Genomic DNA, 26,730 nt, shown 5'->3' on the forward strand with positions numbered 1-26,730 from the left:
CACCCTTTAACGGTCAAGCCAGCCGGCCCTTTACTTATGACACAGGCGCACTCTAGGCACTACTTTGTTGATGCACGTGCGGCTACTGCGCACACAATTCACAAACACAGAAAATAATTTTTTTTTAGGTTTGGACTGGAGTGTACTTTCGGGGGTTACAGCACCCTTAACGGTCAAGCCAGCCGGCCCTTTACTTATGACACAGGCGCACGCTTGGCACTACTTTTTTTATGCACGTGCGGCTACTGCGCACACAATTCACAACCACAGAAAATAATTTTTTTTTGGTTTGGACTGGAGTGTACTTTCGGGGGTTACAGCACCCTTTAACGGTCAAGCCAGCCGGCCCTTTACTTATGACACAGGCGCACGCTTGGCACTACTTTGTTGATGCACGTGCGGCTACTGCGCACACAATTCACAAACACAGAAAATAATTTTTTTTTAGGTTTGGACTGGAGTGTACTTTCGGGGGTTACAGCACCCTTAACGGTCAAGCCAGCCGGCCCTTTACTTATGACACAGGCGCACGCTTGGCACTACTTTGTTGATGCACGTGCGGCTACTGCGCACACAATTCACAAACACAGAAAATAATTTTTTTTTTGGTTTGGACTGGAGTGTACTTTCGGGGGTTACAGCACCCTTAACGGTCAAGCCAGCCGGCCCTTTACTTATGACACAGGCGCACGCTTGGCACTACTTTGTTGATGCACGTGCGGCTACTGCGCACACAATTCACAAACACAGAAAATAATTTTTTTTTTGGTTTGGACTGGAGTGTACTTTCGGGGGTTACAGCACCCTTAACGGTCAAGCCAGCCGGCCCTTTACTTATGACACAGGCGAACGCTTGACACTACTTTGTTGATGCACGTGCGGCTACTGCGCACACAATTCACAAACACAGAAAATAATTTTTTTTTGGTTTGGACTGGAGTGTACTTTCAGGGGTTACAGCACCCTTTAGCGGTCAAGCCAGCCGGCCCTTTACTTATGACACAGGCGCACGCTTGGCACTACTTTGTTGATGCACGTGCGGCTACTGCGCAAACAATTCACAAACACAGAAAATAATTTTTTTTTTGGTTTGGACTGGAGTGTACTTTCGGGGGTTACAGCACCCTTAACGGTCAAGCCAGCCGGCCCTTTACTTATGACACAGGCGCACGCTTGGCACTACTTTGTTGATGCACGTGCGGCTACTGCGCACACAATTCACAAACACAGAAAATAATTTTTTTTTTGGTTTGGACTGGAGTGTACTTTCGGGGGTTACAGCACCCTTAACGGTCAAGCCAGCCGGCCCTTTACTTATGACACAGGCGCACGCTTGGCACTACTTTGTTGATGCACGTGCGGCTACTGCGCACACAATTCACAAACACAGAAAATATATTATTTTTTTAGCACTTGGGGGGAGCACCCCTGATGGACAGAGCACCCCCTGGACAACACTACAGCACCCCTTTAGGACTGGGACACTGCACAGGACTTTGGAACTGACTGCACAACACAGTCCAGCCAGCCCCTATGGACTTTGAAGTAGTGGACACAGCCCCTATTAACAACAGCAGCACAGCACAACACAGCCAGCCCCTATGGACTTTGAAGTAGTGGACAACAGCAGCACTACACTACACTACACTACACAGCACTAACTCCCACCCTCCCTCTTCACTGTCCACAGCCGAGTGAGAAAATGGCGCCGACGCGGGTACCTTATATAGGATCCAAAACCCGCGAGACTCGGAAGGCGGGATGATGACGTTTTGCCTCGATGTCAGATCCGAGTCAGGCGGGAAAAGTCGAGCCTGACTCGGATCGGACTCGGATCGGGGGGGTTCGGATTTCAGAAATCCGAACCCGCTCACCCCTAGTTTTTACTATTAGCTGGATCTTTCCTTTAGGCCAGTCTGTTCAGGCTGATAAGATATGTTGCAGTCCCAGTAACCAATTGATGGGAAGTTATAAGGACCCCCAGGTACACAGGGAGAAACATACAGGTGTGTCCTTGCTCATCTAGGGGTCTATTTATCAAACAGTGAAAAGTGTGTGGAGAAGTGGACCAGTGGAGAAGTTGCCCATAGCAACCAATCAGCTTTCAAGTAGCATTTATCAAGTACAGTCTATACAATAATAGGTAGGAGCTGATTGGTTGATAAATAGACCCCTAGACTCAATACGCCATGCAGCACGATTTGCCTGACATGAGTGAGCCGCCAGGTCTTGTGTAACTCTGCTAGCGTTGAGCGTCTTTTTTTGCCGAAAATGTGTCTAAGCCTCGATGCTATGTGACAAGGACACACCAGAAGACTACCAAAATACATACAGTGCTATAAATATTGGGACAGACAGGTACTGCTAAAATAACATGTAGCAAATTAATATATAAAAAGATATCACGCATCAATGAATAAAAAAAAGATAAAAATGCATCAATATATTGCAAAAAAGTAAATGAATATGAGGATAGAGCCTAAAACACCAGTGTCTACGTAGTAATTGTAAAAGAGTTCTTTGGGCATAAATTGCCTGTGCCAGTATAAGTGATGGACAGATTGTAGGAACAAAATAGCCTTTTGCAGGAAATTATCCAGTTTTGGGTAAATAATTACCAGTCCTGGGGGTTTTCCAATTAGTGATGGTCCAGATCACAGCAATGAAGTCCAACGCAGCAGTAGTGATCCAAAGTTTTATCTTACTGGAAAGACGCGTTTTGCTGTCTAATGGCAGCTTTATCAAAGGTTGGTGCAATCTTGACACATGGTGTCCGCTGTGTCAATCACTCGGTATGTCCCTCCTCCTGAGTACAATGACACTCTACTGGTGTATGAAACATTAATGTATGACAAAAGAAAACAACAGACATCTGAGCGCTTTCTTGGCTTATGCTGCATAAACCATGAAAGATAAATCACAACGATGGACTATGGGGGTCATTCAGACCCACTCACGAGCAAAGGACGCTCGCAAGCGGGTCGATGTTGCCCCACTGCGCATGCGCGAGACCCGGCGAGCGACGAGGAATACGTCTCTCGGGGTCTCGCACCAAAAGGGGCGTGCTGTCGATGGTGAGTGACAGCACGCCCCCTTTGGTGGGCGTGCCGGGGGCGTGGCTGCCAGACGGAGGCGTTCCCATGGGAACGCCTACCGTCTGAAGCCGGCCCCACTGACATCAGTAATGATGTCAGTGGGAGTGATTTTGGCTCTGATAGAGCCAAAATCACTCCTGGGCTTGCGGCAGCGAGACCCTACCGCAGGGTCTCGTCGCAAGCCCGATGGTCGCGATGGTCTTGATCTATTGATCTATCTATCTCTCATATCTACTGTATCTATCTATCTATCTATCTCATATCTACTGTATCTATCTATCTATCTATCTATCTATCTATCTCATATCTACTCTATCTATCTCATATCTACTGTATCTATCTATCTATCTATCTATCTATCTATCTCATATCTATCTATCTATCTATCTATCTCATATATATCTATCTCATATCTACTGTATCTATCTATCTATCTATATCATATCTATCTATCTCATATCTACTCTATCTATCTATCTCATATTTACTGTATCTATCTATCTCATATCTATCGATCGATCTATCTATCTCATATCTATTGATCTATCTATCTATCTATCATATCTACTGTATCTATCTATCTATTTATCTATCTATCTCATATCTACTGTATCTATCTATCTATCTATCTATCTCATATCTATCGATCTATCTATCTCATATCTATTGATCTATATATCTATCTATCTATCATATCTACTGTATCTATCTATTTATCTATCTATCTCATATCTACTGTATCTATCTATCTATCTATCTATCTATCTATCTATCTATCTCATATCTATCGATCTATCTATCTATCTCATATCTATTGATCTATATATCTATCTATCTATCATATCTACTGTATCTATCTATCTATTTATCTATCTATCTCATATCTACTGTATCTATCTATCTATCTATCTATCTATCTCATATCTATTTGTCTATCTATCTATCTCATATCTATAGATCATATCTATCTATCTATCTATCTATCTATCTCATATCTACTCTATCTATCTATCTCATATTTACTGTATCTATCTATCTATCTATCTATCTCATATCTATCTATCTATCTATCTATCTATCTATCTCATATCATATCTATCTATCTATCTCATATCTACTGTATCTATATATCTATCTATCTCATAACTATCTATCTCATATCTATCGATCTATCTCATATCTATCTATCTCATATCTATTGATCTATCTATCATATCTACTGTATCTATCTATCTATTTATCTATCTATCTCATATCTACTCTATCTATCTATCTCATATCTATCTCATATCTATTTGTCTATCTATCTATCTATCTCATATCTATCTATCTATCTATATCATATCTATCTATCTATCTATCTATCTATCTATCTCATATCTACTCTATCTATCTATCTCATATTTACTGTATCTATCTATCTATTTCATATCTATCTATCTATCTCATATCATATCTATCTATCTATCTATCTGTCTCATATCTACTGTATCTATATATCTATCTATCTCATAACTATCTATCTCATATCTATCGATCTATCTCATATCTATCGATCGATCTATCTCATATCTATCGATCTATCTATCTCATATCTATTGATCTATCTATCTATCATATCTACTGTATCTATCTATCTATTTATCTATCTATCTCATATCTACTCTATCTATCTCATATCTACTCTATCTATCTATCTCATATCTATCTATCTATCTATCTCATATATATCTATCTCATATCTATCTATCTATCTATCTATCTCATATCTTTCTATCTATCTATCTATCTATCTATCTATCTATCTCATATCTATCGATCTATCTATCTATCTCATATCTATTGATCTATCTATCTATCTCTCATATCTACTGTATCTATCTATCTCATATCTACTGTATCTATCTATCTCATATCTATCTATCTATATCATATCTATCTATCTATCTATCTATCTCATATCTACTCTATCTATCTCATATCTACTGTATCTATCTATCTATCTATCTATCTCATATCTATCTATCTATCTATCTCATATATATCTATCTCATATCTACTGTATCTATCTATCTATCTATCTATCTATCTATCTATATCATATCTATCTATCTATCTCATATCTACTCTATCTATCTATCTCATATTTACTGTATCTATCTATCTCATATCTATCGATCAATCTATCTATCTCATATCTATTGATCTATCTATCTATCATATCTACTGTATCTATCTATCTATTTATCTATCTATCTCATATCTACTGTATCTATCTATCTATCTCATATCTATCGATCTATCTATCTCATATCTATTGATCTATATATCTATCTATCTATCTATCATATCTACTGTATCTATCTATCTATTTATCTATCTATCTCATATCTACTGTATCTATCTATCTATCTATCTCATATCTATTTGTCTATCTATCTATCTATCTATCTATCTATCTATCTCATATCTATATATCATATCTATCTATCTATCTATCTATCTCATATCTACTCTATCTATCTATCTCATATTTACTGTATCTATCTATCTATCTACTGTATCTATCTATCTATCTCATATCTATCTATCTATCTATCTATCTATCTCATATCATATCTATCTATCTATCTATCTATCTATCTCATGTATACTGTATCTATATATCTATCTATCTCATAACTATCTATCTATCTCATATCTATCGATCTATCTCATATCTATCGATCGATCTATCTATCTCATATCTATTGATCTATCTATCTATCTATCATATCTACTGTATCTATCTATCTATTTATCTATCTCATATCTACTCTATCTATCTATCTATCTATCTATCTCATATCTATTTGTCTATCTATCTATCTCATATCTATCTATCTATCTATCTATATCATATCTATCTATCTATCTCATATCTACTCTATCTATCTATCTCATATTTACTGTATCTATCTATCTATTTCATATCTATCTATCTATCTCATATCATATCTATCTATCTATCTATCTGTCTCATATCTACTGTATCTATATATCTATCTATCTCATAACTATCTATCTCATATCTATCGATCTATCTCATATCTATCGATCGATCTATCTCATATCTATCGATCGATCTATCTCATATCTATTGATCTATCTATCATATCTACTGTATCTATCTATCTATTTATCTATCTATCTCATATATACTGTATCTATCTATCTATCTATCTATCTATCTATCTCATATCTATTTGTCTATCTATCTATCTCATATCTATCTATCTATCTATCTATCTATCTATCTATCTATATCTATCTATCTATCTATCTCATATCTACTCTATCTATCTCATATTTACCGTATCTATCTATCTATCTCATATCTATCTATCTATCTCATATCATATCTATCTATCTCATATCTACTGTATTTATATATATATCTATCTATCTATCTCATATCTATCGATCTATCTCATATCTATCGATCGATCTATCTATCTCATATCTACTGTATCTATCTATCTATCTCTACTCTATCTATCTATCTCATATTTACTGTATCTATCTATCTCATATCTATCTATCTATCTATCTATCTATCTCATATCTATCGATCTATCTGATATCGATCGATCGATCTATCTATCTATCTATCTCATATCTATTGATCTATCTATCTATCTCATATCTATCTATGTATCTATGTATCTATCTATCTCATATATATCTATCTCATTATCTATCTATCTATCTCATTATCTATCTATCTATCTCATATAAATCTATCTCATTATCTATCTATCTATCTATCTATCTATCTATCTATCTATCGTGGGCTACTACTAATAGTGTTTCTGGGATCTCCCACTGGACCCATGGCCACTGCTACCATAGCTTGCTTTCCCCAAAAAAACCCTTATCCTCCCATGCATGGGCATAACTGTCAGGATTCGGCCTGTGATAAGCCGTTACTCACCGAGGCGGCGGCTTCCCCTGATCAGCCGTGCTGTCAGACATCAGGTGCAACGGGAGCATACCTCCCAATATGACGCTCTCCAGGAGGGACACAATGCTCTGGTCATTGTCTTCCCTGGTAAGAGGCGGGGCTGCAGCACAGTTCAAAATTCAAATAGGGGAGTCACACCAACTGTCATTTCACACACTGCCAAACATCACTGGCTGGGACTCACTGGCAGTTGGTGTGACTCCCCTATTTGAAGTTTGGACTGTACTGCAGCCCCACCCCTGGAGCCTCCACCAATCATAAATTACCAGGGAAGTCCAAGACCAGAGGAAGTCCAGGACCAGAGCATTGTGTCCCTCCTGGAGAGGGTCATGTTGGGAGGTATGCAGCAGCTGATGCGCTGAGTATTCTCCCCAGGGCCTGGTGAAGACTTCCATGTGATTCTCCATTGCAGATTTCCAACGGCTGCAGTCATGGGCGCAGCCATGTTGTCTTTCTCACCTGACCAAACTTTTCTCCAATTGTAGCCTTGCGGTCTCTCTGCTGACTCTCTCATCCAATGACCAGCTACCTAAGGGTATCTGCTGACTCTCTCATCCAATGACCAGCTACCTAAGGGTATAAAGCAGGACTCCAGGAACAGGAAGTTGCCTGAACAATTTCTCTACTTGCAGTTGCTGCTTTGCTGAAGTGCTGTTCCAGGCTCCACGCTGTTCATATCTCCAGTGCTCTTTCTCTAGACTCTGCTGTATATCTCCAGTGTGCTTCATCTCTCGCCACAATATTCTCCAGTGATAATCAACATCGGTCTCAACCGATATTCTCCAGTGATTACCAGCATCGGTCTCACCCGATAAACTCCAGTGATTACCAACATCGGTTTCTACCGATATTCCCCGGCGATAATCAACATCAGTCTTTACCGATATTCTCTAGTGATAATCTACATCGATCCCTACCGATATGCTCCAGAGATATTCTAGCCTCTCAGTTACCATCTGTTCTTTGCTAATTCCCGGGAACCTGACCAGGGAGTGCCGCAAAGACCATATCCCAATTGGAGGGGTCGCTGGTGAAAACCACCAGTAAGTTAGACACCACGCCTCAGTTCAGGTCTCGCCAACACCCGGAATTAGCCGATAAGGAAGAACTACATTCTTCCTCCTCATTTACTGCTATCTCCTCACTAACTGACCCCGACTCCCAGTCCACTGACTGAACATCTCAAGGGCCAGGTCATGACAATAAATACCGTAGGAGCAAGGAGCAAGGGGTGCAGCTGCTATGGGGCCCAGAGCTGAGGGGGGCCTATCTTCCTCGACAGTTACATGTGTTATATACATTTTTCTCCATTCGGTGGTACATATGGGCCCTTACAAACTTTTGCTATGGGGCCTTCAAATACCTGCTCCCATGCCTTTCTGCTACTACCCTGTTTCATATTTTGTCTGCTTAATATTTTTTCTACATCTGATCTTGTTCTTATATTACTGTACATCTAGGTATCATTTTGTTTTCAAGATGCGTCTTCAAGACGCTCCGGGCACTGCTGCAGCTTCAAGTGCCAGCTGCCCCGCCCCCTTATGTGCATCGTCAAGACGTCAACTGGAAAAGGGGCGTGGCAGGCACAGAGTGCTGAGAGCCCTAGTTACGGCTCTGATCATTATTATTGTTATATCCCTTACTGCTCACCCTTCTTTGCATTTTCAACATGCAACCCAGCTCACCCATGCTCCTAAATTAAATTAACCCCGTCCCCTGCCCTCATTCCCTTTCCTTCCACCCAATGAACATGCACTGTACCTCTCACATTATGGTCTTCCACCCAGCTAAGAGATTATAACCTGCACTTTTACCTGCCTCAGCCTCTCTTAATCTCTAGCTAAAACCACCCCAAACCCTCGCTATCATTCCCTGGCTCCCTCTCTGTTATCACTCTTCTTCCCTCACACCCTTTCTCACTTTACTCATGTTCCTATCCTAGATTGCCCTCAACTTCCCCTCTGCACCCTTCACATGTCCCATCGCCAAACTCTTCCCTCTTGCTCTCCCTACTAAAACCCCACCACATACCATCGATCTTTCCAGCCACATCTGCATCCTCCCTCTTCAATCCCTCCCTTTCTCATGTACCCACTGAAATGTCAGGTCTGTCTGTAACAAACTGGTCCCTGTGGTACCCCACCAGTTTGTTGGGGATGCAGTCAGGAAGCCGACGGTCGAAATGCCGACCATCGGCTTCCCAACTGTCTAATCCCGGCAGGGGTCTAATGACAGGCGTCGAAATCCTGACGCCTTTCATTTAACCTACACCGGGAGCCCGACGCCTGGCATACCGAAGCCGGCAGTCGCAGACAGCTGCGGGGGTGAGGGCTAGCTTAGGGGCTCCCGGGGGGGCTTAAGGATAGGCACCCCCCTGGGAGGGTTAGGCTAGGGGAAGGGTGGGGGTTAGGGTTAGGCACCCCCGGGGGGAGGTTGGAGTTAACGAACCCCCCCCGGGAGACTTAAGATGGCCACACATCTAAAGATTATCTGTCCAACCAGCCAACTAGTTGATTGGTTGGAATTAAAATCTGGTAAGGTATGGGAGTAAGTGATGATCAGCAACTTGCTCCTAAATGCCAGAAAACAGATGAAAATGGTCGTCAGACAAGTTTGTTAAATGTTTGATCTAAACAATTTGTTCAAACAACAGTTTTTGTCCATTTTCCAGCGTTTGGGAGCAAATTGCTGATTGTCATTTGCTTTCATACCCGATTTTCATTCCAACCAATCAACTAGTTGGCTGGTTGGACAGATAATCTTTAGATGTGTAGCCAGCTTTAGGTTTAGGCTGCGGGGAAGTGGGGGGGTTAAGTTTAGGCACTTACAGGGAGGGTTAGGGTTAGCCACTTGGGGGTGAGGTTAGGGTTAGGCACCCTTAAAGGAGGGTTAGGGAGGGGTTACGTTAGTACTTACCATAACAGCTGTCGGGATCTTCACTGCGTCCAGCGGTATTCCATACTGATCCTGTTTGTTGGGTAGTCTTCAGCTGCCCACACTATGTAATAAGCAGCTACTGTATGTGAGCATTCATTTATTGTATGAAAGGGGACTGTTTGCATTTAATGTAAAATGTTGGACTCTGCACTTATGCTAATTGTTTTGTAGTAATGGACAATTGATTGTTTCCCCACTTCAGTGGCCAGCACCATAAGACTCTTTATAGGATGCAGTTTGAAGTGCCAGAAATTTCTAGATGCCTGGCATGCTACGCATGGGCCTGGTGGGCAGGAGCCGGCAAATGCAGCAGAGACAGTTGAACTGCCACAGACACCGTAATTGTATGCTAACTGAGGAGAGAGTGAGGAGAGCAGTGAGACGCAGCACACTATCCTGAGACAGAGAGGTGTTCCCGGTGACCTCAGATCAGCATGGTGAGACCGAGGCTATTAGAGTGAACGGAGATTGGCAGAGCGGCTCTCAGACAGCGGTGTCGTTTGGCAGCAGCGGGTCCCAGGCGAAGCTGGTCTCAGTGACATCTTCTGGCCAAGCAAGCAACTTCTTCGCTCCCAGTGGAGGCGGGCAGAGAGCTGCTCCCTTCTTCAGTACAGACGCTGGTGAGCAATACATTGCAGGAGCACGTCTTCCTACATACAGCAATCGGCTGCCAGAGGGAGAAACACCAGATCATTGGGAAGGATCTGCCAGCTCAGGGGGCAAAGCAAACACCCAAATGTAGGCCCTAGGTAACTAACTACACCCTCCTGCATCACTAAACAGTAAGAGCCCAAGCGTTTACCACAAAACCCTACAGACATCTTATTGCACATTTAAGGACTAGTATAGCAGCATACAGGAGTGAGCTATTAGGCAGTCAGCCATCTTACCACCAGCATAGACTGTGATGTTAATAAGAGCTAATAAAGAGGAGTAGGCACACCACCGGTATAGGCTCAGCCAGCCTGCTAAACATTGACAGCATCTGTCCTCAGTCTCAGCCAGTACACTGCAGCACAATAAAGTACAGCATAGCCTCAGCATCTATGGGGGCGTGAAAGACTCAGGTAGATTTCAGTGAGGCAGAGCTTTCAGGAGAAAGAAAAATTAACTACTCAAATAGAGAAAGTTAGCAAGTTCCTAAACTTTGATGCGCAATTGTATGACTCTGGATTAACCCCCAAAGACACCAGCATGACCAATTCAGCTGAACTGAGTAATATTTATTTATGGGGCCCCAATAATGCATCACAATAATACATGTGATTGAATTTATATATTTACAAACTTTGGAATGATAAAATATTATTAAAGTGTTACATGTAGAGTTATTAACAAATGTGATGTTCCATGAATTGTATGCTATTGTAATTGAAAGTGTTTCCTGAGACTTTTAAAACAACTTTAATAATCCTGCAAAATAGAAGTGTTGTGAAAAAAAAGTTTAGTTCTCATACATAGCGTCCAATGGTGATTGTTTCTGAGTTGAAGTGTGCCTCTTACTATTTATCAGGAATATAGAAGAATTTGTGTCGGAAGGAAAGGCCACTGAGTTCTGGGTATCTCAGTCCCGATCCATGACCACTTTATCTCAGTAACCTGCTTGCTCTCACTGAAGCCTGGCTCTTATGAGGGTCTCTCATTCTCCCACACCACACGGCCTGGTGACCTAATGGACTTCTTCCCTCTCTTAACCCAGTAGTCACTCTCTTTATCTCATCTCATCTTTTCCAAATGCTGTGACATCACCAACTCTTTTTTCTATCCAACCGTCACTTCCTCTCCTTTTAGTCTTTCCCTTCCCTGGTCTGCCTCCTGGATTTCCCAGTGCTTACTCAAACATCTTGTCTATAATCATCCTAGACCACCTCACTCTATCAAAAATTATTAGACAATTATAGCAGAGTGCGTCTGGGGATGTGACCTACTGGCAGAGTGACCAGGGAAGGACACTGGGGTCCGTAACTTGATAGATGGCATGATGTAAATATATGTATGACCACAGACAGTACGCGGGAAGTACACTTGGCCCTGAGTGTACAGGATGTTAAATGAGTTGCACAGCAACGGTGCTGGTGGCGATTAGGCCACATGTGGTACAGCTTAACCAGGATTCAGGTTTATGTAACCAGGTAAAACAACCAGGTGGCATAGAGGCAAAGGGATGAACAAGCACAATAACAATGCTGGGAGGGGGACCCCATTTTATTTTTGAGAACCCCACTTTCAAAGGATTGACAGCCCTGGGCTGACCAGTTTGGGGCTGGTGAATAGTGTGGTAGTTAGACCCCACATTATGTGTCTGCCTGCTGTGGCATTACCACCTTGGCTGGTTCAGCCTGGTTATGGAAGAATATGGGGAACCAATTTCCTGTACAACAATGGGCTCAGAGGTCCAGGGCTTGGTTATGCTTTGGGGTGGGGACCCAACTTAATTTGTTTCTTGAATTTGAACCCTTTATTACTCAGGATGTGCGCTGAACCATTTTTGCCGGCTTTGGTTTTCTTTCTAATTCTTCGTCCGGATTTGGATTTGCCAAACTGAGGTGACTGGTTTTGGATTTGGATTTTTTATAAAAATTTACAAAAAAAGCTAAAATCACATAAATTGTTTTTTTTTCTTCCTAGAGTATTATTAACCTCGATAACATTAATTTCCAGTCAATTTAGAACACCTCACAGCTTATAATAATGTTTTCACCATTATTGGCCAAAGGTTGCAGTGAGCTGACTGGTTACTAAGCGACAAAGCAGCGGCGCAGCGGCACAGTCAAATCTATTAAACATTGCCACACAGCAGTGGCAGAAATGAAAAGTAGTGCATCCACCCAGTGGGGTACGGGCAGCAGAGTCACAGTACTTGTGTACAAAGTGGGCTACGGCCCTAGGAGTCACAGTGCACAATCTTATTCACATTACACTGCACATAGTGTCCCTGATTCACATTACACCATAAAGTAGTGTCTATTATTTATGTTACGACACACAGTAGTGCCCCTTTTACACAATGCCCACAGTAGTGCCCCTTTTACACAATGCCCACAGTAGTGCCCCTTTTACACAATGCCCACAGTAGTGACCCTTATGCACAAAGCCCACAGTAGTAATGCCCCTTATAAAATGCCCACAGTAGTAGTGCCACTTATACAATGTCCACAGCAGTAGTGTCCCTTACACAATGCCCCCAGCAGTGGTGTCCCTTACAGAATGCCCCCAGTAGTGGTGCCCCCAATGCAGTGCCCCCAGTAGTATACCCCAGTAGTAGTAGGGCCCCCTATGCAGTGCCCCCCCCAGTAGTATACCCCAGTAGTAGTGCCCCCAGTAGTATACCCCCAATAGCAGTGCCCCCAGTAGTATGCCCCCCAGTAGCAGTGCCCCCATTAGTAGTATGCCCCTCCAGTAGTATTCCCCAATTAGTAGTGCCCCTAGTATGCCCCCATTAGCAGTGCCCCAAGTAGTATGCCCCCATTAGCAGTGCCACCAGTAGTATGCCCCCATTAGCAGTGCCCCCAGTAGTATACCCCCATTAGTATGCCCCCCAGTAGCAGTGCCCCCATTAGTAGTGCCCCCAGTAGTATGCCCATTAGCAGTGCCCCCATTAGCAGTGCCCCAAGTAGTACTGCCCCCAGTAGTAGTGCCCCAATTAGTAATGCCCCCAGCAGTGCCCCCAGTAGTGTGCCCCCGTTAGCATGCCCCCATTAGCAGTGGTGCCCCCAGTAGTATGCCCCCAGTAGCGCCCCCTTACACATACACACAAAGAAAAAAAGAAAAAAAAAATACCTGTATCCCTGCTTCTGCCACCATCCGCTCTGCTCTGTCACCCGCTGAGGAGGGAGCCAGAAAACAGAGCTCATGAGTGAGCTCCAGCCGGCTCCCTCCGTGCAGCAACCAATGAGAGTCTGTGTGACTCTCATTGGCTGCTATAACAAACACACAGCTGCCGCTGGCGGCTGTGTGTTTGTTTCTGTGTAGGGCAGACCGCTATCACTGCGTTCTGCCCTACAATAGTGGGGCCCTGACGTCAGATTCTCTCGCGAGAATCCGACATCAGGAGGCTGCGGCTCGGCCTCGAACGGGGATCCGAGTCAGGCGGGGAACACCCGAACAGGGTTTGTGTGGGCTCGGATCCCCAATGTCTGGAGCAGTTGGGATTCCACAGAATCCGAACCGCTCATCTCTATTTATTACACCTATAACACAGAAGCACTGCACAGATCACACTGATCTGGGCAGTGCTCCTGCTGAACACCCTGAGGATGAGGATGTCTTGTACTTGAAATGTTGATGTGTTCTTGCTTGTCTAACCCGCAAACTTTTTACAGGTTGCTGCAACAAATGTATAAAATATATTTATGGAACATGGATAAGCTTGCAGCGAGTGGGGTGTTGAACTATAGAGTGCGCTGTCTCCGTGAATGCTCCTTATATATCTTCTTTACCAAAATGGCAGCTGTTAGGTCTTCTACGCATGTGCAGCGCTATCTTGTCAATGTGTATGAGCACCACAGTGTAACACGGACAAGTTTCATATAGCTTCAGAAGCCCTGCTGAGTAATCCTGCATATGACCTGCATTACCCTGCATATACAGTATTTCTTAATAACCTGCACCTCTACCTTCATACATCATGGTGCTCTGTATGTTTCATTCAAGTTCTGCTCCAACCAGATTACCAATTGGATAACTGTGAGTACAGCTGTACAAACAACTTCTACTACATTTCAATAAACCTCATACCTGGTTCAGTACTTGGGATGCCCAGTGTATCTGGACTCCCCTGGTGTTGTTATTATACTCGGAATTCTACCACCAATTGCACATACATATTATCAACAGTCCCCCTATAAACCCACCATTGCTGCTCTAAATAGCCATAGTGAATCACCCTATCCTCTACTTCCCCTACCCCATTCTACTTGCCTTTGGTTGTATTATAGTTACCCTATGTATTTATATATAGTTTGCTTAATACTGCATGTCAACATAGGCATCTTGTGGTACCCTATAAATAAGTGATAATAGTTAGGTTCAGACTCTTTTAATGTCTATTTGCTGAGTATATTGGCACATTGTGCTAGTATCTGAATTAATGGTAGCCTATCAGACCCACTAAATATATCTATTATATCTATTGACATACGTCAGGGATTCGTACTAACCACATTCCCTGTCTGGCCGGGGGGTCTGCAGTGCACATCCTCCTTTGCCATCCTTATGATTGACATCTGATGTCACCGGGAGGCGGGGCTTAAGTCGGGCGGCCGTGAGGCATGGCCTAAGTGAAAGGGCGTGGCTTAATCCTGGAGCTGCTGCTAGGCTAGCAGACAGGCTGGCTTTTAGGGGCTGCATGAGCCAGATAGGGCTGCCGTTATAGCAGGGGAGTGGCTTCCCATGGGAAGCCCTCTCTCTGCTATTGCAGTCCGGACTGGCAGTCCCAGGGGGAGAAAACACCTCCCCCTGGGACAGCTTGTCTGGCTGTGATCAACAGGGAGTGCTTCCAATGGTAAGTCACTACCACTGCTGCTGGACTAGGCAGTCCCTGTGGGTGGATTTAACAGTTTGGGAATAGGCAGTTGAAGGTTAATGACCATGGTACAAACACAATGTGGTCCATAGACACATCCCAAGGGAGATTACATTTACCTATTTACCTATCTACTTTACTCAAACACCAGCGTAAATTTTGCCATGGCTCCAAAAACTCCCCAAAATACCACACCCTGTAATAGGACCCACTCAATATTGTTGGAGACAGCTTTACTCTTGCAAGAACATTTCCTCAAAACTTTCCCCCTTCACAACCTTCATTAATAATAATTATTATAATAATAATAATAAAGACTCGCCACCACTAGGATCGACTTAGAGCTCTGGAGGCTTGGACCACTTTCTGTAGGCCAGCTTGTAGGCATGGAGTGTTTATGCTCCTTTCAGGAGATGCAGTGAAAACTCTCCCTTTCTCCATCTGAACAGTGTACTTACATGTCAGATGCTTATTCTCTGGTCTAGGTCACTTATTACCATCCAAGAGAGAACTCTCCCCCTTCTAGTCATTGTGTTCTGCTTCTTCTTCATCCCCTAAGAATGTTATATCAAACCTCTCTTGAATGTCATATTTGGGGTACCATGCTTCTATTTGTTGAGGATTGGAACAGAGAGCTAATGAGGTTTAAGTGCCTTTAGTCGTCAATTAATAATTAAAATGTTAAAAACATGGCCAAGCATAGGGCCTGATTCAGAGCCGGACGCTATTTGCGCTCGCTCGTCAAGAAAATAGGGGTGGCTATTCAAATGAACCATTCGCTGTTTGCGGTCTGTTCACGCCTCTAGGTCTGAACGAGCGAACAAAACTTGCGGTCGTTTTTTGGGAAACTACGCCCCCTGGCCGCTCGCATCCTACGTCATGTCCGCTATTTATTAGATTAATCGAGTACATCGACAAGGGTATGAACTGCTCGCTATTCTTCGGGTTGGTTTTTGCTACCACAATTTTGCGAGCAGTTCTGGCTATTAAATAACCCAGTGACGTGGTCAGTGACGCTGCTGTTTTAATTATGCACACCCATAAAACGCCCGTTTTGACCTTTAAGCACGCCTGCGATCGGATCTCCACTCCCCGTTTTCAAGCACCTTCCCCTGTTAACACTCACATACGCCTCTTTCTGTCACTCAAATTATCAGGCATTCGCTATTTTGCGAGCACATGAATCTCGGCCGCACTGACTGGTTTGCAAATGCGTATAACGATCCGTACGCATGCGCAGTTGGGCAAACATCTCTCGGAGCGAACGAGAGGCCGCTTACGAGTGGCTCTGAATCAGGCCCATAATCTAGAAAATAAATTGCTAACGGAAAAAAGTTTCATCTTTCAAACATTTGTTTAAAATAGTTGCCTAATCTCCAAACTACTGTGTTAAATGATAAGAAAATAATTGGTATAACCAGTGCCTGATTAGCCATTAGGCTTATGAGGCTGCAGCCTAGGGTGCTAGGATTTGAAGGTACCATGCAGTTGGCAGCTGGGGAAAAAAAGGAAGATCTAATTTATTCCATGCTGGCGGCGATGGCGGCACAGCTATATTTAAAAAAAGCTTGTTAGTCATTTATCCATCCTGAGGCGGTGCCAAGGAAAGTTTTTAAGGTGACTACCAGGTGGCTGTGCCTATGTGACAATTTAACTTGCTTCTAAAATAATTGTGCTACACTGACATCTGGATAGCCCAAAGAGCTTTAGAGTCTTCCTTGTACTTCCCAGAAGTCTAAGTCACTTTTACACTCCAAAACCAGCGTTAGATTGTAAGGACACACATGTCAATTATATAACCTACATTACTTATACATGTGCAGTATGGTGATTTCCTGAGCATTTATACATACTATGCTCTGTGTTTAGCTGCATTGCAGGGAGCACTACGTGTGTATTAGCCTAGGGTGTTCAGAACCCTTAATAAGTCCCTGGGTGTAGCTTTCCTTTGCTTACAACTTTTGTATTGCAAACTACATGATTCTATTACCATAACTCCTTTAATGTTTCAATGTTTTATTTGCGAAACGCGTTACTGTATATAATAAAAATAGCCTGAGACTTCTCCAATGATCTGGAATTTTATTCCATCCATATACATGCATAGTAACAACATTTGTTGAGAAATTATTTCTATCAGAAGTAGAACGTTATCTCTGTGTTCACCAGTCGCAGTATTGTTACACTTATAGGTACTGTAAATATATAATACATATGAATTAGATTCATATTTGCAGCATCATGTTTAGGGTTAAGATTTTAACTGTATGTCTTAAAAGATAAAACTGGCTGATCTCAGATTATAACTTACAATACTGCTTCTGGTAATATTTGTTCATTCAATATAAAGTATTGCATTTAACAGCAAAGATTTTTTTGAAAAAAATTCAGACAAAGATGCATCAGCAAAAGAAATTACAATTACTATACAAAAAAAAATTTCCATCTTCATTTAACATACAGTTTTTTCGGGTTGAAAAAGTAAACAGGAACAGACCGCTACCTACAAATGCAAAGCCTAATACCTAAATTATTGTATCTGCTAAAGTATAGCTGTGATGTAAGAGGCATCTGATTTATTGGGCCTTAAAGAACTAATCTCTACGCCTACCACCTTTAAATGCCAATTACTGATTTTGATAGTGATTGGCCACAAGTGTGAAATGCGTGAGGTACATGTAGTAGTTCTTACATTTGTTGACTTTTTACTAGCAACCCCACCCCCACCCCCCAACCACCACCACCACCCCTTTCAGGGTGATGTCGGAGGGGAATGCCAAGGTAGAAAATGTATGGGCCATGGTGAAATGCGTTAATGGCATCATCATGGGCCCTCCTCCCACTGCAAATGACATAATTGTACAGCAAGGGGTGATGCAACGATGATTTCGATTCACTATGACTTGCATTATCAAGCCCACGGACCGCCCAATTTTCTGTGGCAGTTGGCAGATCCAGGAGGCTAGTCTACTCTCTCAGCAGTCTGGTAGAGTCCATCAAACTTTGTGAGTTTCTTGGACATTCTGGGAGAGCAGGCAACTATGGCAGTTTTACAGAAGGCAAAATATGATTGGCTGTTACATGTATCACCACCAAAGTTATCTTGTCGTCAATGGTTCTAAAATTCTCTCACTTTTCTATGTTTTCCTGACTGATCACTGTTAAAATCAACTTATGAAAATGAGGGAATGGAGGTATACTGCCCCAGTAATGCAGAATGCCAGCATCTAAAATATTTGAACAAAGATTTATTTAATAATATGGTACAAATAGCATCTGGTCAAGTGCTACCTTTACTCAGGTAAGCACATGCAAAGATATGCTACGTCTGCAGTATATTTGTGATGTCACAATGTCGACAGTCTGAATGTCGTTATGGACTTGAGGTTGACAACCAATAACGCAGACATGGTTAAAATGTCAAACATGTTCATAATGTTGACATTTAACACGTCAAAACCAGAATGTTTTATTTTTAGGGTTAGGCTAAAATAAGCAAAAAACTGTATGCCGACATTCTGGTGTCGACATGCAAAATATCAACATTATGATGGCATTTTTGAATATCGAAATATTGGTTGTCAATCTAAAGCCCATGCCGACATTCTCACTGTCGACATTCAGAACATGTCGACATTCTGGTGTCAAGATTTTGAATGTTGACTTTCAAACCCTGCAATGATGTACTGCATGTGCACAACGTTATTATATAAACTTGTCTTCATTTTGGGTTAAAACTGTTTAAGTTATATTTCAGCAGAGACATCTACTCGTTCTGCAACAGCGCAGAAGAAATAAAAAAAAATGTCAGTATACACAAGTGCTTCTGAAGCTATTCCTAATATGTCCTTTTGTTCTGTAATGTAGTGTCTATATTATTTAAAATCTACTATACAGGTGCAAACCATATGTGCTACACAATAACTATACAATAACATTACAAATGACTTTAATATAAAGTTCTTTAAATAAAAAATTAACATAACCACAGTTACAGTTGGGTCCAACAGTGACTGCTGTGCTGGTTGGGAACATTTTCCCACTTAGATGGCTCCCGCACAGTAGTCAGTGCTGGGCACAAATGTTTAAACACTGCTGGTAAAATAAATAATAGGAAAAAAATGGCACCAATAATACACTTTTACGCATAACTGTTATGGAACTACAGCTCAAATCTTCAAGTCATTTTAAATGAATAGGTGTCCTGATTGTCCAGGTGTCAATAAAGCAGCATTGTTTTTTTTTTTTTCGTTTGTTTGTTTTACTCTGACTGCAGGAAACAAAGACAGTATATTACATATTTTACCAAAATCTCCACGCATGATTGTTCATTTGACATGCTCGGCTGCATGTGACAAACAGTAAAACTTTTTGTGAGTAATAAAGTTTGATAGATTGTTAAACTGAATATCGCACAGGCGACAATATTTGCCGCTAGCCGCAGCCGTGCCGGACCCGTTTAGGCTCTTTGTAACGCTGGACGCCTGATCCTCTGCAGCCGGGGTTGCCGGAGAAACATTTTCGTTGGCTGTCAAAGGGTTGTCAGAAACCCAGGAGGGGGATTTGCATCCGTCTTCTTGAGGAGGATTCTGGGAAATGTTTTCTTGCTGGGAAATGACTGCAGGCCGCTCCTCCTGCTTAAGTCCGCCGTTAACTATTACCATGCCCCTATTTTTTGGCAATAGCGGGAGTGACTCTTTTTTCAGCACTGAGCATCCGTTTGAAGGTATCTGGCTTTTGGGAGACTCGCTTCCTACATTTGTGCTTTGATCTAAATCCGCATTGTGCATTACAAGAGACCCAGAAATATAATCACTTGGCTTGATGCCATAATAAGGAGAAAGCTGATCGGCTCCTTTCGCCTTTTTAATTGCTCCTGGGTAAAGGCATTGTGGAAAAAATGTATTTTTGTTTTCCTCTTTCGTTGCGATAAGCTGGGCTGCCTCACTAAAGACTTTAAGACCTTGAAGAGTCGCTAAGTGCGAAGAGAACAAGTTGCCGTTCGGTGAAGACTGTTTCGAGGATCTGCCCTTCTCACACTTGATGGCCTTCCTTTCGAAGTTGGCTTCAGGGCTGCTCCTTTCACTTTCTGGATTGGGGAACACTTTACCCTCTAGGTTCCCTATGTCATTACGTTGGTTCGCTGTGATAGGACAGAAGTTTTGCTTATGAGCAAGGTAGTTTTCAACTTTATTAAAGCCAATTTTACATACTGTGCATTCGTGATAGTCCAGAAGCCTTTTCGGGGACGTGGATACTCTATCAGATGGTGTTAAACATTTTTTACTGAGGTCTATAGGCGCGTCCATCTCCAGGGAGGAAATGGTTGAGTGTGAAGTTTCACATTTCACCACAGGAACACATTTACTAATTGAAAGTGATGTTTCCAAATGCTTTGGAACAACTCCTGGAAAGATATCGCACCTGGGGTGATAACAGTCCCCGAGCCCCTCTGCTGAATCTTGACCAGATGTGCACGGGTTGCCAAGATTAGCTACTTGGAGAAAATGCTGTTGAACGAGTTGAGGCCTCTGATCGTGTTCAGGCAGACACATCTCATACATCTTTCTTCTTTTCCTCGTCCGCATAGTTCTCTGCATGGCAGGCACTTTGTTTGATGCAGATCTTTTTAATGGGGGGTCATGGCGGGTAGCGCAATAGTACTGTTTATGTACCATGAATGTTTCGTGCCTACTAAATGTGATATTACAGGCTTCGCAAGTAGTTTTGTTCGGGTCACTATTGTCTCCATCCACCTGAGGTGGGGTGGCGTTTTTTATCTCGTTGGGCTTTCCGTTCATTTTTTCATCGTTGGCGCTGGCGTTTGCCAACTTTTTTACTTCAGAGGCAAACTCTTTGTCCCTTGACTTCATATTTGATCCTAACAAATCTAGAACAGTGCCTGAGTTTACGCAGGGTGTCTGTAGGAGCTGGTTGTCGGTTTCGGAAGAATGAAGGGGAGCGTTGAGGAGGTTTACAGAATTCGGAGCATGGGTTGGACTTACCGCTTCCGGAACTTTCTCAGTAACACCGGGGAAGTCAGTCAACTTGGTTATATGCTGCCACCGGCTGCTGCAGTAGTGTTTTTTATGTACCAAATAATTGTCCAAGTTGTTGAAGGTTATATTGCACTCAAAGCAAGTAGCCCCTTTTGGCACCAGGGGGCTGTAAATTACAGGTGGGTAGCTATTGCTGCCATGCCGTAACCTCCTATGTACCAGTTCAGACATCTTTGCAAGGATTTCTGAGGCTTGAGGAACCACTGTGATATCGTGAGGGAAAGCGAACTGTGACAGAAATGGTCCCATTGGGAAAGAAGGTCCAATCGTGGGTTGCACTGGAGATGAAGCCAGCCTGGGGCTGGATGGCTCAGATTTGATTTTAGTATATGAAAACATATTTTTGTTCGTTGCCTCCGGCCTCTGATTGGTGAGGAAGGGATGTGGCTTCTTTTCACTCTTTTCCAGTTCGCTGTCTGAACTAGCATCTTTATTCTGCACAGCCTTTTGGCTCCGTAGAAGTTCATTTTTATTCAGCAGCTCTGGCGTCTGTAGCGAATTTGCCTCGCTGGCATCGGGAGAATGCTCAGTTTCAGCTTCCTGTTGTAGTTTACTTCCAGGAACATGAAGCTCCTGGTGCTGCAGGAGTTCCCTCTGAGTCTGGAAGCCAAAGTGGCACTGATTGCATCTAAAGGCAGCTTGAGTAAGATGAGAGAACAGGTGTTTGTGGAAGTTAATCACGGATTCCGCAGTGTAGTTACAAACTGTACATTTCAGACTGGCCCCGGGAGGGAGAAAATCTTCCACTTTAACACCTGCAAAAAAAGATGTGAATATGTAAATATAAATAAATTGTGCTAATCTATCTACAAGCCCTAAAACATATTGTATTACATAAATCAAACCCCTCCGGCTTTTGGAACAACATGTCTATGTACTAACTTTTTTCAACTGAAACAAGAATGCGGATATATTTATTTTTAAAAGTGTTTTTCACCTTTAAATGACTTTATTAATTAGTTTTTGCATACACTATATCTTTTTTATTGAATAAAGTCAGTGCTGGGTTAACAATAGGACGGCTGGGGTGGACCACACACACACATAATGAGCATTGGTCTGTGGAGAGGAAGGGTGCTGGGTGCAACAAATTATATTGTCAGCATAGGCAGGAGTTGCTGAGTAGGAGGGGCAAGGATGAGGAACAAGAAGGTCCTTGGCGGCACCTGACACTTCAAATATACTGCTCCAGCCTGCCGGTTCCAAGATTTGAGATCACAACAGGTGGGTAGCAGTTGTGATACATAATGAGAACTGGGGGCACTGTGGCATAATGAGAACTGGGGGTACTGTGGTGTAACGTGAGCTGGGGTACTGTGGTATAATGTGAACTGGGGCACTACAGTAAGTTCAACGCATTTTGTTGGTGCTAGGAGTATTTACACATTATACTTTCTAATAACATTCTCAGTACATAATTTTGCCAATTTTATTCATAGGGGCCTCTACAAGATAGTTACCCCAGGGCCCTCTAATCCTTAATCTGAATACATTGATTTATCTTACTTATCTTCTTTGCCATCCACTTTTATCAGCAATTATTATGTCGTTGGTTGCCCAGTGCACAGAGCAGAGCTGGAATGTGTCATACGCAAGGGCATCAACAATACAACAGAAAACTCTTCTCAGATTTTATTATGGTTTTGGAGAAAAGCACAGAAAGAAGTCAGAAAAATAAAGCAATGTATTTAGTAAAAGTTGCTTGGGGGCATTTACAGTCCAAAATAATATATTAGAGCTCTCTGAGGTTGGTAAACTTATGCTAGTTTCTGCGCATAAATATATTAGCTTGCTTGACATATATATATATCTATATCTGTGTGTGTGTTTCACCCCAATACCTGTTCTGTTATTGCTATATCAGCTCAGCGATAACAGACCAAAAGTATTAACAAATCCTTACTTATAGAAGTCCAGTACTTTTTGCAACTATTTCATTCATTGCTGAAATAATTTGATCAATTTTTAAACTTTTTTTTTTCCTTTTTTTGATTAGTGGAACCAAACATCACAAGGGGCCAAATGTAATAGGGTGAGAGTTTAGAAAATGTGAGAGTTTAGCAGTAATCTCTCACACTATTGGTCGTGTTGTATTCTCATAATGGGAAAACATCTGGATGAGAGTTTAAATCGTGATAGTTTTCTGAGTCTGAAAAACATGCGAGTCTGCCTGTTCTCGGACTCAGGGCCTGAGTCACTACCGTACACAACTGCGTATGCAATTGTGATTACGTGCGCAGTTCAACTGCGATAGTATGCTAATACATTGCGATCACTATCTTGACGCAGTACTGCACAAGGACGCCCACCTTACTTAGGACACATATGTACTGTTTAGCAAGACTGCCAAACCATCGGTGCAATCGAGTACTATCGGAGCCTCACGCACACTTGCACAAGCCCTGACCTTACTCAGAAAATGCTGACTTCCACGCACGCTATGAGACCTCAGACTGCATATGGCATCGCAGTGTATAATTTCTCTGGACGCCCCTGCAATGGTCGTGCAAACGCACTGGCACGCCTGCGTTTCGCAGACCACCCCTACCCGTCACCTACCGCAAACGGCACTTCCTGTCAACCACTCTGCGATGTGTCTGCATAGTCACTGCAATCGCAGTCCCCATCGCAATGCCCGGTTCGTGCGGTGCGATGCGTAGTGCGAAACAATCGGCAGATTGCCTGTGTATTCGCAGTTGCGTATGGTAGTGAATATGGCCCTCTATTACATTGCCTGAGTTTAAAAAGTGAAAGAGTTTACTCTCACATTTTCTAAACTCTCACCCTATTACATTTGGCCCCAAATGTCAGTTCCACTGTGTTCCCGCATCTGCGCAAAAAGGGTAACTGACCCAGGAAAGCAATGGGTTAACTCTCACTACTTCGGAGGTGTGAAGCTGGAGTAAATGACAATGATGAAAATAAAACTTCCTGATCACCGGCATTGGTTGATGTACTGATAGTTTTGCCCCTATATCATAAATGAGTCATCCACTTGGAGACCCTCCCTTAATGTATCCTGCCCCTCCCAATCCATGTAGTAAATAGGGTTAGAGATTCCCCTATTGCCTGAAGCCAGAGACACCGGCTGTGCTACAACTGCCTGAGAACTGATACAGCTCTGTCTGCTCAAGAGGAGAGAACAGTATGGATTATGGACCTGATTTAGAGTAGTACGCTATTCCGATGTTTACACAGTTGAGCGATAATCGGCAATCTGCATGTGGGCCTGAGTCGAACAGCACATGGATCTTGGTGCATAAATTCGCAGCAACTATTTACTCGCAGTGTACTTGTGCATTTGTGGGAGGTAATGGGGAGTGGCGGCAAAGAACGCAGGCGTTGCTGTGCTGCATCTGCGATCCCGTACGCAAGAAATATGTCTCCAGCGTCTCAGTTCCTGCGCCCATTCTGTGCGACCATAGGGTTACTGCGACAATCTAATGATCTGAGACCGAAGCTGCGTCTTTGCACGCAGAAACTCGGATTTGCAAAGGGGCATGTGGGCTGCGACATTTGCATGTCTTCGCACAGCAGCTGCGCACACAGACGCAGCATCGGCGGCATTAGCGTTCAACTCTGAATGAGGCCGTACGCGCCCTGTGCACTACGACAACTCCCGGCTGCAGGTAACAGGGAGGAGCTAAATGAGGGCTGGGTATATTATGATAAGTGATGCTTTCCATTAAAGGCCACCTGGCTAAAGTTCAACTGTACAGAGCTCAGAACAAGAATTTAGCAGGATGCGAATAAAAAGTTCATTATGGGATTTGTTTTAGACATTTTTATTTGCTATAACAGTTCTTTCCGCTTCCTATAGGTCTAATGTCATCCCTAAGTGTAGCCATGAACATAGGGCCTGATTCAGAGCCGCTCGTAAGCGGCCGCTCATTTGCTCCGAGCGATGTTTGCCCAACTGCGCATGCGTACGGATTGTTATACGCATGCGTGAACCAGTCAGTGCAGTCGAAATTCATGTGCTCGCAAAATAGCGAATGCCTGAAAATTTGAGTGACAGAAAGATGCGAATGTGGGTGGTAACAGAGGAAGGTGCTTGAAAACGGGCAGTGGAGATCCGATCGCAGGCGTCATTGACCACGTCACTGGGTTATTTTATAGCCCGAGCTGCTCGCAAAATTGTGGTAGCAAAAACCAACCACAAGAATAGCGAGCAGTTCATACCCTGGTCGATGCACTCGATTAATCTAATAAATAGCGGACATGACGTAGGATGCGAACGGCCAGGTGGCGTAGTTTCCCAAAAAACGACCGCAAGTTTTGTTCGCTCGTTCAGACCTAGAGGCGTGAACAGACCGCAAAGAGCGAACGGTTCATTTGAATAGCCACCCCTATTTTTTGGACGAGCGAGCGCTAATTGCGTCCGGCTCTGAATCAGGCCCTTACTCTTCTAAACTTGTCTTGAAAACTGCACCATAGTAAGACAATAACATCAATTTTGTCTTCCTCAATTAAAATTACCAGATGGATGGGAATTACAAACAGGGCAGTAGAAAGCCTGGCCGGGCCCAGGTAATGACAGGGGGCGTGGCCCAATGTAAGAAGATGTGGCCACGCCCCCTGCACACAAAAAAATTTGATAGTTTTATTGCATGGTCCACAGGGGGGGTGCCATTTTGCCCCTCAGCCAAGGGCAGATCCAAGGGGATGGGGCGTGATCAGTGCGATCGCTCTCCCCCCTGGTGCATGCAGAGGAGACTGCTGCTGCGCTCAGCGGCAGCAGCAGTCTCTCTACTCACTGCAGCCCAGTGCTGCTGCCACTGACAGGAGTGGGGAGTGACGGATCCGGGCCCCTTCAGCAAACCCGGGCCCGGGTAAAAAGCATCCACTCCCCCCCGATCCCCTCTCGGTGCCCCTGATTACAAAACAAATTGTGTGGCTATATATGCCTACCCTCCAACATGACCCATTCCATTAGGTACAAAACACTCTGCTCCTGGATTTCCCACCTAATACATGATTGCAGTCACCTGTGTTGAACTAGGTAATTGATGAGACAGGTGTTTCAGCACAGGTGTCTGCAATCATCAATTAAGAGGGAAGTCCAGGAGCAGAGCAATTTGTACCTAATGGAATGGGTCATGTTGGAGGGTC

The 26,730-nt window shown here is 43.0% G+C and overlaps 1 protein-coding gene across 1 annotated transcript in view; it reads right to left on the reverse strand.

The window, feature by feature from the left end:
- Nucleotides 1–18,320: 18,320 nt before the first annotated feature.
- Nucleotides 18,321–26,730, reverse strand: part of ZFPM2 (zinc finger protein, FOG family member 2) — a 456,010-nt gene continuing 447,600 nt past the window's right edge. The window contains exon 8 of the mRNA XM_088442586.1: nucleotides 18,321–22,373. Within this exon, the coding sequence (XP_088298712.1) occupies nucleotides 19,888–22,373 (2,486 nt within the window). The 3' untranslated portion in view covers nucleotides 18,321–19,887. The remainder of the gene's footprint in view (nucleotides 22,374–26,730) is intronic.

This window comes from Taudactylus pleione, unplaced genomic scaffold (genome assembly GCF_031769625.1).
Source record: "Taudactylus pleione unplaced genomic scaffold, aTauple2 ptg000314l, whole genome shotgun sequence".
In the NCBI taxonomy this organism is placed as follows: domain Eukaryota; kingdom Metazoa; phylum Chordata; class Amphibia; order Anura; family Myobatrachidae; genus Taudactylus; species Taudactylus pleione.